The 17,561-nt window shown below is 46.4% G+C and overlaps 1 protein-coding gene across 2 annotated transcripts in view; it reads left to right on the top strand.

Annotated features, from left to right (window-relative positions):
• The window catches only part of AOAH (acyloxyacyl hydrolase), a 973,359-nt gene that overhangs the window by 455,466 nt on the left and 500,332 nt on the right, over positions 1-17,561 (top strand). For both annotated transcript variants that reach the window (XM_086964832.1, XM_086964831.1), the window contains exon 8: positions 5,733-5,803. In XM_086964832.1, coding sequence (XP_086820958.1) covers positions 5,733-5,803 — 71 coding nt within the window. The remainder of the gene's footprint in view (positions 1-5,732; positions 5,804-17,561) is intronic.

Below are 17,561 nucleotides of genomic sequence, written 5' to 3'. Positions count from 1 at the left end.
TGGGGAAAAAGCTTGATACATATGGCCCTTAGAGTTTAGTGCCACCCTACGCCGGAGAGAACATGACCCTTCAGCACCGGCTGGGGTCACTTTTTATTCCAGTTACAGTCAGATGGAACCAGAGATAGCATCCTGACAAGCAGACAAAGAGACTAAAGTGGCAGTCTGGGCCAGTGAAAATGTCTCTCTATTTCGGCATGCAATGGCTTTCACCATTGCCATTAACCGCTCAGTCCTTGTCAACATTTTTGGTAAATCTAAAGTGAATGTGTTGCCAAAGATTTGATGGTAAAGCCTGGCTTCAAAACTGTCATTGCAGTATAGAGCACAAGCTGGATGGAGAACGGGGCTCAGCGGACTTATGCTCTTGTTTGCCTGCTGCATATACATCGCCCAGACACCCAATCCCTGAAGAATACCAGTAGTGTATTATCAGTCAATGGATGAGCTGAAGTGACATTCAGAAGGCCACGCTAGAGGAATTTTTCTCTCATCACTGTCTCTTTTCAGAATAGCAATGGTGGAGAGGCCTTGAACTTATCGAAGAAGATCACTGACAACCCTTACTTCAGGGAACTGAAGGTTTTCTTCTATATTCAGAGTGCTTAGACTCGTCATTCCACAGGTCTTCTCCTACTAGGTATTTGGCTGATCATTGAAAAGGTGGACGGACCTTAAGTATGCCAGCGAAAGAGCCTACTCCAGCCCCATTACTCCTCTGACGGCCCGACGGAGTATGGGCCGTTCAAGGTTCACCTGCAACACTGTTTGTCTAATTTAGAGTGGACGGTGTTATATGATTTTTTGCTGTTCATCACTGGCAGTGAGGGACTGTAAAAACAAAAATATTTATTTTTTGCTTTTTTTTAAAACAGAATCCCACTTTATGATTTTGCTTTTGAAAAGTAAAAACTTGTTAAAAGGTTGAAGGGCAGCTGTCCATCAAACTTTTAACACATTGATAGGCCCAGCTGCCTCTTCGGTTCCTACCAATGGTAAGAGTTGTCCACAGTGCCTGCAGGTATCTCTAAATGTAGAGTACATATACTCCTTCAGAGCAACATAGTAAACATCTTTCTTCGCACTTTCAATGAGGCCCATACTCATGTATAGTTTATTTATTTTTAGTAATTTCCAATAAGTCAGCTCTTTTTATCTTGCATCCTGCACAGAGTTTCCCATTGTAAAATGATTATTTTCTGAGTTTCAGTAGAGGGCTGTTGGCATGTATTTTAAGAGCCTTGCAGCATACGCTGTTGTTTGGTTAACTACCTTCCTTTCCCCAGTTTCCCACAGCCTTCAGAGGAACACACCTTTTCCAACCTCTTTTTTCCACCGATCCCATTTATAAAGTTTCAAGTATTTTTATGGAACCGTGTTACAGGAAGGTCATTTTTTTGGGTCTGCATAGGTTTGTTTTGTGTTCACTTTTTGTGGAAGAATTCAAGCTTCGGCTCGGCGCACTTCTTTCTCTCTGTTTGCTTCCACTACTGCTGTATGTGTTCATATGCGAGCTGTCTTGATCGTTTGACTCCTGCTTACAATGCTGGGACAGGGCAGCGTTTAAGCGTTAGAGCTGTTCTGTACCTGTATGCATTTGCATTTGTTCATTTCTCCACGTCATTGTTTATCATACTATTGGACTGTATACACACACCTCTTTGCTGCTTTATGCTCTTCTCTGCCATCATGGTTTTTAGTTGTGAAATTCGATTACAGAAACACATTTTCTGTGCACGGGTTTAGGTAATGAATGCCCCACTTTCCTGTTTCCATCCTGTACCAGAAGATGTGTGGGTTAGATGTGCTTGCTGGCTGTCAATGATTGGGTCAGAGTCTTGGATGCTTGATGTCAGGGCTTGTGACTAGGTATGAAGGCAGCTTCAGTTCCTTAGTGAATAAAGTGAGTTTGATGGCTGTTTTCAGAGCTGGTTGTATGACAGAGGCACGCATGGCTAAATCTTCAAATGCATCTTAACACGCATTCATTTTCTACTCATGCCTTTACCATTCAATCTGGTGGTAAAGGCATGACTGGTAAAGGGATGTGTGGTAAAGATCACAATGAGGCCACCTGCCCTTAGCTCTAACCCCTTCCATGCTCATGACGAACCCCAGCCGTCATGCACTACGGTGCTCGTGTGCTGATGACGGCTGGGGTTCGTCACAGCCAGCCCCTGTTCGTGGTGTTTACAGCACACCAGGGGAATCGCGGCCGCATCGAAGAGGTTAAAAACTACCCAACCCCCCTTGAGTTTTAACCCCTTTAGTGGTGCCGTCGGCCAACGGTCGTCGCGAGCACTACCTTGCCAGTATTGCGCTTGTCCGTTGGCCGACACGGCCGCACCCGTTTCTTCGAACGTTCATCACTGGCGCAGAACGTTCGAAGCAACAAACGGGTTAAAACCTACTCTGACCCCACCCTGAGCTCTAAAAACCTCCCGACCCCCGAGCCCCAAAAAGTTCCCAACCCCCGCGAGCCCTTAAAACTACCCTGACCCACTTGAGCCCTAAAATGTACCCACCCAACTGAGCCCTTAGAACTACCCCAACCCCATGCCCTAAAAGCTACCCTGACCTCCCAGCCCTAAAAACTAGGCCGACCCCCCAGCCCAAAAAGCAACCTGAGCCCTAAAAACAACCCTGTCCCCCAGCCCTGAAAATAACCCCGACCCCCCCAACCCTAAGCCCTAAAAATTACCCCAACCATTAAAAGTTGCCCCCACCCTCCAAACTCCGCCTCTAGCTCCACTTACCTGTCCGAGTCCTTTCCCGATCCTTCCTCTTCCTGTGCCCTCCCATCTCAGCATCTAGACTGCCACATGCATTAAACAAGCATATGCGTGGTTAAGGCAAGCGTTAGATCCGCTTGCATGGAAACTGCACGCATGGCTCAGTCTACGTTCTTAAGGCTGTTTCCCTTCAGAGCTTGCTTTCTCATGGCATATGATATATCATTATAGCCCACCGTTGAGGGCTGTAACAGCTGTTAAGGACCCTCTTCCTGAGTTATAACCCTGCTCGCATGTGGGACTATTCTACATACATAGCTTCAGCAAAGATACTTTGATGCAGCATTAGGATTACAAGTAAGTAACATCTCTTTGTCTACCGTAGGATCTGCACTGATATATATAAACATAGAGAATAGTCCTGTCTGTGTGTGATGTGAGGACCCAGGCAAAACAACAACTGCTTGTGTAACCTTTAAAACTTCAGTTTCATCTTGTCATCTGTGTTTACGAAGTGTAAAGCTGTGATTTCTCCAATGCAGGCAAAACTTCCAACACTTTGACAGGCCCGATTTTTTCAAACTCTAACTTTCAGTAGTCCATAAGGTAACATCGCAGCATGAGCCATCGTGTCTCCCGAAGACTCATGTGCAGATTATGGTAAAGGCCGATGTGGTTCATTCACTCTTATGTGCTAGTTGGAGTAAGGAACATTCCCCCAGATGCATCAAGAACCCATTTTGCTATTCCTTAATAGTGAAAAATAACGATTCGCTATTAAGGAATAGCAAAATGCAATGCATGAAGAAATCACACAAAAATTAGCGATTTCTTAAAATTCCTTAATTGTGACTCGCAAATTGCGAGTCGCAATTAAGGAATACCTCCCCATTTATTCCTATGGGCCTAGAGGCCCATAGGAATGAATGGGAAGACATTCTCAATTTGCGAATCGCAATTAGCGAATCGCAAATTGAGAATGCGATTTCAAGGGTGCAGGGGTGTCCAAAGATTCAGAAAAGGGGGTGGTGATGGACAGAGTATCTGAATTAAACAGAACACTCGTACCCAGTCAACAGATCAGGGCTTGATCCATCACCGTTTTTTAGCTCACTGCACCATCCCAGCTCAGAACCTGGCTACATGCAAATTAGTCTGTCCCTGGCCCAGTGCATCATGGGAACAGGGCAGACCAAACTACCAAGCCAATTCTTATACTGGAAAGGAAACAAGCTTCCGGGGACCGGTTTCTGGCATTACAGCCGTCTTCGGCCCGGCTTGCTTGAATCCTGATGGTGCAGTGAGCAAGGGACTCACATCTGAGTATACCCTTCCATGCTTATGGTGGACAAAACGATTCAGAAAAGGGGGTGGTGATGGACAGAGTATCTGAATTAAACAGAACACTCATACCCAGTCAACAGATCAGGGCTTGATCCATCACTGTTTTTTAGCTCACTGCACCATCCCAGCTCAGAACCTGGCTACATGCAAATTAGTCTGTCCCTGGCCTAGTGCATCATGGGAACAGGGCAGACCAAACTACCAAGCCAATTCTTATACTGGAAAGGAAACAAGCGTCCGGGGACCGGTTTCTGGCATTACAGCCGTCTTCGGCCCGGCTTGCTTGAATCCTGATGGTGCAGTGAGCAAGGGACTCACATCTGAGTATACCCTTCCACGCTTATGGTGGACAAAACGATTCAGAAAACTGGGTGGTGATGGACAGAGTATCTGAATTAAACAGAACACTCGTACCCAGTCAACAGATCAGGGCTTGATCCATCACCGTTTTTTAGCTCACTGCACCATCCCAGCTCAGAACCTGGCTACATGCAAATTAGTCTGTCCCTGGCCCAGTGCATCATGGGAACAGGGCAGACCAAACTACCAAGCCAATTCTTATACTGGAAAGGAAACAAGCTTCCGGGGACCGGTTTCTGGCATTAGGACACCCTTTTGCACCCCTGAAATTGATCTGTGCACATATGTTGCGCACACACATGCCCTTAGGGCATGTGTGTGCGCAACATGAAACTTTGAAAAATGTACTTTAGTGCATTTTTCAAAGTTTTTGCAAATTGACATGAAGTTCAACTTCATGGTAATTTGCAAGCCCTATTAGCGAAATCGCTATTTTTTAAACTTTAATGCATCACATTTAAGGAATCTCAATTTGAGATTCCTTAAATGCAAGTAATCGCAATTTTGCGATTTCTTAATTTGCAATTCTGAGAATCTGCCACTTTGCGGGCGGATTTTACCTTCATGAATCTATGCCTTTGTTCTCTCTCCCTCTCCTTATGAAGGCTGATGAGGAGGGTCATTCCTATCTGGGTTTAGGTGTGACAGGCATCCCAGAGGTTGGCGAACCGGTATTTTTTAATATCTCAGGTAACTGTTGTTGGCGATGTGTCATCAATGTTCTCTTGCTTGTTGTTGATCATTTGGAGCCATGATGAGGGTTTTCAGTGGCAACTTTTCTGTGGCTGCATTCTTTTTTAAATTAAATTTATAGTTTCATTGTGGTTTACCTGTTTCCCCAATTAGGTTAATTCTCATGCTGTTAGGAATGGGTCTAGGAAGAGTGGGACTTAGTGTGATGAAGAATGATTATTAGTAAGTAATCGGGTCATTCACTGAGTTACAAAGCCACAGTAGCAGAATAGTTTGTGCACATTTGTAATGGTACAAATATTGCCCCTGGTTGCTACTTGAGAAGAGTGAGAATATAAAATAAATCCCCACAGAGTTTCAAGATAATAATACTGTATTCATATGTATCCCTGGCAAAAATTACAGGTAATAATGCAGGAAATCATTAGCAATTATCGAAGTCAACAAAATGTTCTTTGAAACCTGTGACTGAAAAGATAAATACTTCAATCACAACGCTGAAGTTAATTACTTTGAATACCAATTTTGAAATTCTAAAATGGAAAATATGATGAAGGGCACTGCAATTATTGTCTTAGTACATATGACTCTTTTGCTTTTTAGTCCTTTAGGGGATATGACTGGAGGGGCAAAGACTGCAACGAAAACGATGGGACAATCTATCCTGGAAGACGGTAAATTGCTGCATTTTGTTGGTTATTTTACAAAGAATTTTTTGAATATAATCCTTTGTAACAAGGTTTTCTCCAGCCTTCAAAACAGAGCTGCCATTTATATGAGTACGGAGTCCAAAATATTGATAAGTGACCTTTTGTAAAAGGACAATTTATTGGCTCCATACAGATTGACGAGCGTTTCTTCATCCTGTTTTAATTAGTGGCAGGAATAGGGAAAAAACGAAATAGGTCGTGCTAAACAATTTTTTTAATGGATCATTATTTTTTTTAGCAAAATATGTTAAATCTAAGGGACAGATTTAGATCTTGACAGATCGTATACCCCGTAACAAACGTGACGGATATTCCGTCCACCATATTACAAATACATTATATCCTATGTGTTAGAAATGGGGGTCTCTAGTTGGCAATGGTTTGCACCTTTCTCTAAATAGGGACCCTAGCTTCTAGTCAGGGAAAGGGGGATACACTCCTAAAATAACCACTGCCCACCCCCTTGGTAGCTTGCCACGAGCAGACAGGCTTATCTCAGAGGCAGTGTGTAAAGCATTTGTGAGCACATAGAGTAATACAGTGAAAACACTACAAATGGACACCACACCAGTTTAGAAAAAGGATCAATCTTTATCTAGACTTACTACAAGACCAAACAACAAAAAATAAATCCACAGTGCAGTATCAAGAATATAACTTTCAAATTGTAGAAATAGCTTAGCTCAATGTAGATTGTAAATGCAATACTTTACTCTCAAAGTACCTTGGATGCGTAACGCAAAACAAACAAAAGGGTCGCAGGGAAGGCGATGCGTCAGTTCCTGGCTTCGGGGGAGGCGGAGCACCTGTTCCTTACTGCAGCGCAGGGGAGGCGATGTGTCTGTTCCTTACCGGAGAGGAAGCGAAGCGTCTGTTTCCTACTGCGTTCTGGTTACGATGCAACAAGATGGCACCTTGATGCGTTGCGACGATTCGGTGTGATGCAACAAAACGACGTCTTTGATGCGATGCAGCAACTTGAATTTGATGCGTGCATGCCCGATGGCCGTGCAGCGAAACCAATGGTTTCTTGAGCAGTGACAGGCCTTGCGACACGCTTCTTCGGCGTTGCAACTGCAAACTGCTGCTGCACTCTTCATCAGAGATATGACAGCAATTGCAGCGGCGGAGACACGCTTCTTCTTTGTTGCGTCACGCTTCCAACTCCCAGCGACATGCAGTCTCTAGAGGTCCTTAAACAACAGCAGGCACCTCTCTGCAGGTAGAATTCCCCGCAAGGAAATTCAGGGGGGGCTGGTGGTGAAGTCTTTGTGTCCCTGAGACTTCAGAACAGGAGACAAGCTCAGCTCCAAGCCCTTGGAGATCTTCCTCAAGATGATAAAGTACACACACAAAGTTCCTTTTCTCCTTTCCTTGGCAACCACTGCAGGCCAACCCCAAACAGTTACTATCACAGGTGCAGTCTCCTCCTTCATCTTTCTTGGTTTCTCTCCTTGTCAAAGGTTTGTCTTGATTCCCAGAAGTGATCTAAAATTCCGGGGTCTGGGCCCCAATATTTATACTTCTAAATCCTTTGTTCTCTGAAGGTAGATAGTGTCTGCACTGAGTCAAAACCAGTTCTTTCCTCCTGGGTGCAGGTGCCTGGCAGGAGGTGGAGACAGGATTGTTGAAAGCAGACCTGGCCCAGGTAGTTGAAAGGAAATCCCCTACCCCTACTCTCTATTCTATGTAGGCTCAGGCAAGTGAAAGGAAATCTCCTCCCCGTACTCTCTATTCAACCCAGGTCCCATTCAGCCCAGCCCTGACTCATCAGACTGCCGGAGCCAAAGCTCTCTCCAGCCCCCTGTCACTCACAAACCAGACATGCAATACACAAACCTAGCAGAGGTATACTGGATGGTTAGGCAATAAAATACCTACTTTCTAAAAGTGGTATTTTCAAACACAGAATGTAGAAATCACCCTCACTAGAAGACGTTTTATAACATTTTGAGTTCAGGCATACTAAACTCGTTTTTCTACCTAGGTCCCCGGGTCAGTTAGGATTATAAGTTGTTATAATCAAACTGCCCATTCTGGCTTATGGAAACAGGTAGCCTTGCATAAGAGAAAAATGAAATTGGCTGGAAATTCACTATCAGGACATGCCACACACATCAGGGTATGCCCTACCTTTCACATAAATGCACCCTGCCCACTGGGGTACCTTGGGCCTTCTGTAGGAGTGACTAACATGTAGAAAAGGGAAGGTTTAGGGACTGGCAAGTGTGTTTACTTGCCAAGTCGACATGGCAGTCCCAGACAACACACATGCACAATTTACAAGCTGCTTCTGTGGGTGGCACAATCAGTGCTGCAAGCCCACCAGCAGCATTTGATTTACAGGCCCTGGGCACACATGGTGCACTGTACTAGTGTCTGACAAGAAAATCGAATAACCAATCATGGAGTCACTAATCCTTTACAACAATTTACAATAGGGAACACTTGCACTTTGGCTCTGAAAAGCAGTGGCAAAGTGCACAAATCATCTAGATAAGCAAAAACATAGGAGGCAAAAGCAAAAATGGAAGGGGGGCCCACGCCAAAGGTGTCAGGTCTAATAACATGTCCCCATCAGCTGAAATGTGGGGAGAACTACCCACTCTCTTGGGAGTTTTCTTCACTAAGGTGGAAAAATCTGGACAGACCATCAGCATTGGCGTGTTCTGTAACAGGGCGTTTTTCCACCATGAAGTCCATCCCCTGTAGGGAAAAGGGCCACCTCTACAGCTTTGGATTCCCACCCCTCATCTGCATCAACCATCTCTGGGGCCTGTGGTCTGTCTGAACCCGGAAGTGAGCCCCCAAAAAGTATGGTCTCAACTTCTTCACTGCCCGGGCCACAGGAAATGCCTCACACTCAATTGCACTCCACCTCTATTCCTGTGGAAATAACCTCCTACTGATGAAGGCTACCGGTTGGCCTCGGCCTTCCTCATTCATCTGTGAAAGTACAGCCCCTACACTATGCTCTGAAGCGTCTGTCTGCAGAATGAATTCTTTAGAGAAGTTGGGTGCCTGAAGCACGGCTCTGTGCACATGGCAGTCTTCAGGGCATCAAACGTTTTCTGACAGGTGTCAGTCCAGTTCACTTTCTTGGGCTGCTTCCTGGAAGTCAGCACCATCAAGAGTGCAACAATGCTGCCATACCCCTTGACAAACCTTCAATAGTATCCTGTGAGTCCTAAAAAGGCTCTCACCTCTGTCTGGGTCTTGGGGGGTTCCCAAGCCATGATGGTATCAATCTTGGGCGGTAGGGGCACCACCTGGCCACTCCCAACTTGGTGTCCCAAGTACACCACGGAACTCTGCCCGATCTGACACTTACTCACCTTGATCATGATGCCTGCTCTCCGCAGCGCCATCAACACTTCCCAAAGGTGGTGCAGATGTTCTTCCTAACTGGCGCTGAACACTGCAATGTCATCCAGGTAGGCGGCACTGAAATCCTCCAGTCCAGCCAACACCTGGTTGACCAACCTCTGAAAGGTGACCGGGCCATTCTTCATCCCAAAGGGCATTACCCGGAATTGGTAGTGCCCATCTGGTGTGGAGAATGATGGTCTCTCCTTTGCCCCATCAGCTCAAGTGGTCTGCCAGTACCCAGATGTTAAGTCAAACGTACTGAGGTACTGGGCAGCCCCTAACCAATCAATGGGCTCATCATCTCGGGGATGAGGTGCGCGTCAGTCCTGGTGAATGAATTGAGTCCTCGGTAGTCCACACAGAACTGGAGTTTCGGTGTGGCACCAGGCGCAGCAGTTTTTGGGACCAAGACCACTGGGCTGGCCCAAGGGCTGTTAGAGGACTCAATCACCCCTAACGCAAACATCTTGCAGACCTCCTCCTTGATGCAAGTTCTCACCCTGTCAGTCACTCTGTAAGTTTTGGGTTTTACAGGAGGACTATCCCCAGTGTCCACATCATGGACGCACCACTCAGTGACACCGGGAGTCAGGGAGAACAGATCCGGAAACTGTCCCAACAGTTGGCGACAGTCATCTTGCTGCTTAGGGGTCAGGGCGGAGGAGAGGTTCACACCGTCCACTGGCCCATTTTGCTCTTTTGTTACAGGAGGTCTGGAAGAGGCTCAGTCTCCTCCTCCACTCCATCATCTGTCGCTAGGAGCATAATCACTTCGGACCTTTCCGAGTGGGGTTTCAGGCGGTTTACATGCAGGACCCGCAAATGGTTCCTAAGAGACCGCAAGTCCACCAAGTAGGTGACATCACTCTTGCACGCCACCACCTCAAATGGTCCGGTCCACTTATCCTGGAGCACACAAGGCTTCATGGGGGCCATGACCCAAACTTTCTGACCAGGCTGAAACTCGATCAGAGTGGCATTCTGATCATACCACTGTTTCATCTCCTCCTGGCTGGCTTCCATATTCGCCTGAGCGAGTTCTCTGAAATGCCTGGTTTGGTTTCTGAAGGCCAGCATATAGCTATATACATCCTTGGGAGGCTTACTGGGAGCTTTCTCCCAGCCTTCTTTTTCCAAACTCAGAGGTCCTCTTACAGCGTGACCATACAGCAGTTCAAAGGGGCTGAATCCTAAGGACTTCTGTGGCACCTCTCTGTAAGCAACCATGAGGCCCGACAAGAGGATGTCCCACTCACACCTCATAGGTTCCTCAAGACCCATAATCATGCCTTTTAGGGTCCGGTTGAACCTCTCAACCAGCCCATTACCTTGGGGGTGGTAAGAAGTGGTAAACTTGTAGGTCACACCACACTTCTTCCACTAGGACTTCATATACTTGGATATGAAGTTGGTATCACGGTCTGACACCACCTTTCTGGGGAAACCCACACGGGAGAAAATCCCCATCAACGCACAACCCACCACGGGGGCCATCACAGTCCGGAGAGGGATGGCTTCCGGGTACAGGGTGGCATGGTCCACCAACACCGGGATCAACCTGTTGCCCATGGCTGTCTTGGGTTCCAGAGGCCCCACAATGTTAATGCCCACCCTTTCAAAGTGGAACAGCTGGAGAGGAGCTTTCTGCTTCCTCCCACTCTTACCACTTGCCTGCCAAGTCTGACAGGTCCTGCAATGAGTGTCTGAACTCTTGCGCATTTGGAGCCAAAAAAAGGGGGTGATAAACCTCTCAAAGATCTTGTCCTGCCTCAGATGTCACTGCTAAAGGTACATCATGAGCCAAACCCAGTAGAAATCTCTGAGGCAATGGGGTACCACCAGCACACAGGCTGACCCAGGTTCAGCAACCTTAGGCTCGCTATACAGGAGACCATTCTCCCAGTAGATCCAGTGGGATCCAGACTGATCACCGACTGCCTGGTTTGTGGCCTGTTGCTGCAAACCCACAAGAGAAGAGCAATTCTTCTGCTCCTCGCAGAACTCTTCCCTGGAGGTGCCTCCTTCCTTCTGCCAATGGGTCAACTGAGGCAGGTTCCCCAGTTCAGCTACTTGTCCTCCTGTAGGTACCAGGGCATCTCCCTCAAGGTCTGCCTCCTCCTGAACTGTGGGAACTGTGGGGGCCATTTTCCCGTGCCCCCTGCCTCTTCTCTTTAAGACAGGCACCTGGTCCACTCTTTCAGGCTCCAGGTCCTCTTGAACACCCTTACTGGCTACTGTGGACTGAGTGGTCACCAACGACCACTCAGGTAGACCCAACATCTTCAAATGAGCCCTTCGCTCCACCTTAGCCCAAGAGGAGCTTTCCAAATAATTGCCTAGCAGACAGTCAACAGTCATGGCTGGCCTCACAGCTACTTGAAAGGTACCTGAGACCCCCACCACTCAAAGGGAAGCTGGACCACCTTGCAGTGGCTCTCTGAGTTGTCAGCGGCAACTACAGGGTAAAACGCATGGGGGATCACCTGCTCTTCAGACACCAGCCGACAACTGACAGCTGTCACACTGGCTCCGGTGTCTCTCAGAGGCTCCACCCTATGGCATTGACGGTCACCCACTGTATTTCTTAGTTCCAACAAGCCCAGAAGGGCCCACCGTACATTTACAGCTGGGAATTACCAGGAAGGAAAGGCCGCCAAGCACATCAGGAAGGGTAACCAGCCACCAACAAGGCAACGTTCCAAAAAATCCACTAAGCCCAGGCTCCCGAATAAGCCCCGAAGATTAGGTTCAAGGAAAAAGAGAAGCACTAACCTCAGAGGCAAATACTATCATCTATGAGGTAATGCTTCCTCCTAGATATTACACCATGATATTTTGAATAGGAACAACATCCTTCGCCTATTTAAACATGTAGCCTCCCTCGCGAGTCGATCCCAGTGGGATTTCGACAAAAGCTATTCCAACATGCAGTATTGGGCAAATTGCAACAGCTAGCTGAGTGAGACATGGCCACTCAGCCACCCCCGGTAGACAAAATACCTGCATGTCCTCACCATGAAATACAGGGTGGCACCAACAGCAACGTAGCCTGCAGTAGCAGCCAGATTCTCCCAAGTGCCCCTTTTAACATAAGGGTCACATACTGCAACAACCAACGAGCTGTACACTCGTCAACTTGCCCTAGTTCCCACAGTAGCCCAAAAAATACACAGTGGCATTATCCCTAACAATAGTTAAAGTAAGCCCGGTAGGAAGGGACAACTTTGCCTAATCAACAACTCTCCATAATATTCGCAGGGATTGGCAAACTCTCAAAGGAAAAACCAACACAGGATTATCTAGCTAAGGGCGACATATTGTGTTTCCAGGAGACATGGTCCATGAACAGCACCCCCTTGGCAGGGTACTACGAGTTTCATGTAGCAGGTACCAAGTGAAACATCTTTGGTCGGCCATCTGGAGGTCTGCCGGTCTTTCTAAAACATGCCTGCAGACTTGAAGCCATGGAAATACATACTAGAACACCAAAAGTCTTACTGATTAAGGGCCCGAATCTTAGCTCTCAACCCCTACACCTCCTGCTAATAAGCTGTTATAAAAACACTGCACAGATAATCATGAATAATATTATAGATTCCCTGACAAGAACATTAGATGACCAAATACAAATCGCATCAAGTAATCATAGCAGGGGACTTCAGCCTGAGGGATTTAGATAAATGAATACCATGCCCAGGCACAGGGGTTGGGCAGAACCCCTTCTTACTTTTCTTAAAAACTACAAGCTAAGCTCAACCCAGTCACTAAAGGACTCTCCATCCTGGGACCAAAACCAACACAGTCAGCATAAAAAAGAAAGTATGGGAGAACAAAAGGCATCACACTTTATAGGATGAAAGAGAAGAACTACTCTGGGCTGTGGAGGCACATCAGTCGGCTGAGCAATCGAGGAGCAACAAAGAAGAATGGGGTTGCTGAAAGATACTGGACAAACTATGTAAAACAACTGTTCCCAATAGACCCTCTGGACAAAGAAATCACAGAATTGAACAGCCTTGAAGCAGGGAATTGCAGGCCCCAAGGCATGTCAATAAAAGACGATGAGGCCATCAAGATCATCAAGAAAATGAGGAACGACGGAGCACCAGGGCCAAATGGGATCCCAGCACCAGTATTCAAAACAACATAGGTCTTCTGGGCATCAGTATTAAATCTGCTCCTCAGTTACGCCTTTACAACAGCGATGACGCCAGACTACTTTAGGGGTTCCATACTTTTCCCCATCTTCAAGAAAGGTGACCGCTCCAAGCCATCAAACTATAGGCTTGTTGCCCTTCTCAACTTAGAGGTGATGACCTGTGCCCAAATTCTCTTGAAGGACTTGGAGTCATGGGTAAAAGAAAAAGGCATTATCCCATTTAATCAATCTGGATTCAGGTTACACTGCTCAACTATGGAAAACATTATAGCTCTGGTACACTTATCCACACAAGCTGTCAAAAAGAAGAGCCCACCATTGCTCTGATGCTTTATTGACTATAGCACCGCTTTTGACAAGGTGGATCGCAGTAGACTATGGGGTTAACTTACCACCTGGTGATTCCACCGAAACTTCTAAAGGCAATAATATCGCTATATGAAGGGACATGGGTCTGGGTCAAAACAAGCGCTAACACAGTGACCTCTAAAATTCCCACAAATAATGGGCTAAAACAAGGCTGCCCCCAACCCCTCCTTCAACCTCTAAACCACAGACTTGGGGGCCACCCTGCAAGGTGCCATCTTAGTAGCTCCAAGGCTGGGCAGGGTGAGATTCCCTGTCTTGCAATGCACGGATGATACAGCAATAATGGACCACACTAGGGTGCGCCTCCAGAGAGCCCTCCACGCACTGAATCGCTATAACCAGGATAACCATCTACTGGTCAATTAGACTAAGACCAAGATAGTTGAGTTCAGGAAACATCCATACAAAAGGCAAGCTCACTGGCAACTGGGAAAACTGCAAATTGGAAAAGTAACAGCCTACAGCTACCAAGGGGTCTGGTTTTCAGAAAGGGCAAACTCAAACACCCACCAAAAACACCTTAGTACCAAGGCCAACAGCGTCATTCACTCATTGAAACAACTGAGCCACCACCTGCTAAGCCCATCCGCCGAGCCAATACTGAGAGTCCTAAAAGCACAACTGTTACTGGCCATCAGATACGGCCATTTGGCCTTCCCAGGAGCACAGGGTAGGTTCTTAATTACTACCAATGCCAAGGCATACAAGTCAGTGCTGCTCGTATCGAGGCACGCCAGAAAAGCAAGGCTAAGACTGGATCTCGGCCTTGGGAGACCCGACCTGGTTTCTTAGGCGTACCTAATAAAGCTTTACATCAGGATCCTGAGGGCACCAGCAGATTCGCCTAAACATCAAATGAGATATGTTTTTGGGGAAGATGGCTCCGCCTTGCACCATAATCTCAGCCAGGCCATGAACACCCTGAGGATTGATGCAGTTAGCCTACAACTACCTGACATACCTCTATCCGCTTGGAAAAAAGCAGTGAGCGAGCAGGTACTGGTAACATCGTTTTATAAAGACACTGCAACCCTCCATCCCAGCTCCTTTACAGAATCACTGGATAAAACATACATCCTGGGAAAGGATCAATCCTACTTATGCGATGGGTTGTCAATTCAGGTCATGCAGGCAATGCTCCTACTTTAAAGAATCCTGGCTCTACCTCCTGTGCTGTTGCCCCAAATTGAATGACGAGCTTCATCGCCTACTTCACCCGATACTCAATGCAAAGGGAGCCAGAACTTGCAGAGAGACACGGCAAGCAATCAAGCCAGACTGGGGAAATTTACGCACCAAATCAGGATTGCTATTAAAGAGGTGCTACAAACTGAAGCTACTCGCCTGACAATCACACACATTTTTACTAGCACATACCCTTTACTCCCCGAACGGGGGTAGCAGGTTGGGTCGCCGATAAGTTTTAAGGGGGAGCCCCACCATGGCGTCCATCTTCTTTTATCCATATTTCAACTCATTTAACTTGACTTTCATGTTTTTAGCACCCATCCATCCGCATTTTGCGAGTTGGCAGAGAATCCTCAACAGGCCACATGGGGGAAAACACTGTTTTTTTTAAATACCTGCATTATTCGCAATTTAAACTCTTCCAATGGTCCTGCACAGTATATCTTTTTCTTGAGCAGATGAGATGGTTGGCAGGGCCACTGTGTTTTCGTCAACTTAATTCACTTGGGCTGCGAATTATTAGTCCCTGACAAATCATTAGGACGAGGAAAGTCTCATGCAGGGAAGCATAACACAGGCCCAACTATAGGAGGATCCATTCTTACTAACAAATGCTACGCTTTAGATTCTCTCATTCCACAAGTAAGTGCAATTAACTTTGAGTGCTAGCACATGTGAGCCAGGGGACAATCGCTGATCCAAGGACTAAGACATTGGAGGGCGTGGGGATGGAGGTAAGGAGGAACTGTTTTGAGCATTCTCTTACTGTAATGGTTTTAATTAATTGAACAGTCAATAAAATATCTATCTATCTATCTGGTGGAATAGCAACAACTTGTTGCAGGGCATGCCTTCTGAGACCCTATTCTGAAAGTGACCATTACCACAGACGCCTCTCAGACTGGGATTCACATCTCTATGACATGACCATCTGGGGTAGGCCCTTTCATATGAGGTCTGTACATCAATATCTCAAAATTGCTAGCCGTATACCGAGCTCTCAAAGCCTTCTTCTGGGTCATTTGAAGGAAAGTAATCCTCATCAAAACAGAGAACATGAAAGCCATGCAGTATCTGAAGATGCAGCTCAGCATGCATTCTGCCAGGTCTCAGCAGCAGCGGAGGGGATTTGGTATTGGGTTATCCGCCATGACGTATAACTTCTAGCGAAACACCTGCTGAGGGTGAACAATAACTTTGCGGACTTGCTGATGAGGACGCATGAACAAGTCACACACAGATACCTGCAGTGTTAGGGCACCCTTCAAATAGACCCATTCATCACCCCTGTAAACACTTAATACCCAAACTTCGGCCCCCAGGTAACCACACTCACAGTCCATAGGTAATGCTCTTGGGATGAATTGGTCAGGGGTCATTGTCTATACTTTTCCTCCTCTCTCCGATTCCTTCCATACGTTTTGAAGAAGAAGAGAAAAACTTCCCTGACACTTGTCCTAGTGACTCCCACCTGGGCCATCTCCATGCTCCTGGAGATGTCTGTCAGTCCATATTAGAAGCTGATGCTGAAGCTGGCCCCTCTCATACAGAGACAAGGCCATATCGGACACCCAGACCCAAGGCAGCTCAATCTAGCGATCTGACTCCTGAAGTCTTAGCATTTGGCTACTTAAACCTTCTGCAAGAATGTATGAGCATTCTAAGAGAAGTGCACAGGCCCACTGCACATGCCTGTTATGCCTCAAAGTGGAAAACATTAATCCACTACTGTAGATATGAAAACCCAAACCACTAGAAACCATGACATCATCTGCTATACTTTACATCTGCAGAAATTAGGCCTTGTCTACACATCAATATGCCTACACTTAGTTGCCATTGAGGCTTACATGAAAAAACAGGAAACATGTATCCCTAGTTAGGATTTTAGTGGTCAAGGCTCTCATGGAGTGTCTTAAAAGGTTCATACCTCCCAGAATACCTACCGCCATCACGTGGAACCCTACTGTAGTCTTCATGAGGGTCAGGAGCCCACCCTCTGAGCTTTTTCACTCATGCCTCCTTTCGTTCTTTCCTGAAAGGTAGTCTTCCATGTGAACATTACCTCCCTTACATTAATTAGTTAACTGCAAGCATGCACCTTACAAGAACCTTTCATTCAGGTTTGCAAAAATATGATTGTACTCAGACTTAATACTACATTTATTCCCAAGATGGCATCACCCATCCACCCTAACCAAACTATGAAGCTTGCAGTCATCTTTCTGCAGCCAGACGTGGTAGCAGAAAGAGCTCTACACACACTAAATGGTAAAATACCTTTTTAGTATTACATCAATAGTACTAAGCCCTTTCGTAAGAATGAGCAGTCCTTTGTGGCCTCTGTGAAGCCTGACAAAAGCCATCCCATCTCTAAGTCTGGAATAGTGAGATGGATAGCCAAGTGCATTCATACGTGCTACCACAAAGCTAAGAAAGTCCTACCTGTTCCACCCAGAGTGCACTCCGCCTGTTAAAAAGGCACAACAATGACTTTCTTAAGCAATGTCCCGGTAACTAACAACTACAAAGTGACCACCGGGGCAGTTCCACACATGTTTATCAAGCTCTGAGAGTGGACATTCTGGCTGGGAAACAAATTATGGTTGGACCAATAGTCTTATGCACTTTGTTTCG

Source organism: Lissotriton vulgaris, chromosome 4_1, assembly GCF_964263255.1.
Source record: "Lissotriton vulgaris chromosome 4_1, aLisVul1.2, whole genome shotgun sequence".
Classification (NCBI taxonomy): Eukaryota; Metazoa; Chordata; class Amphibia; order Caudata; family Salamandridae; genus Lissotriton; species Lissotriton vulgaris.
Note: the sequence above shows the minus strand (reverse complement) of the source record. Positions and strands in the feature narration are given on the sequence as shown.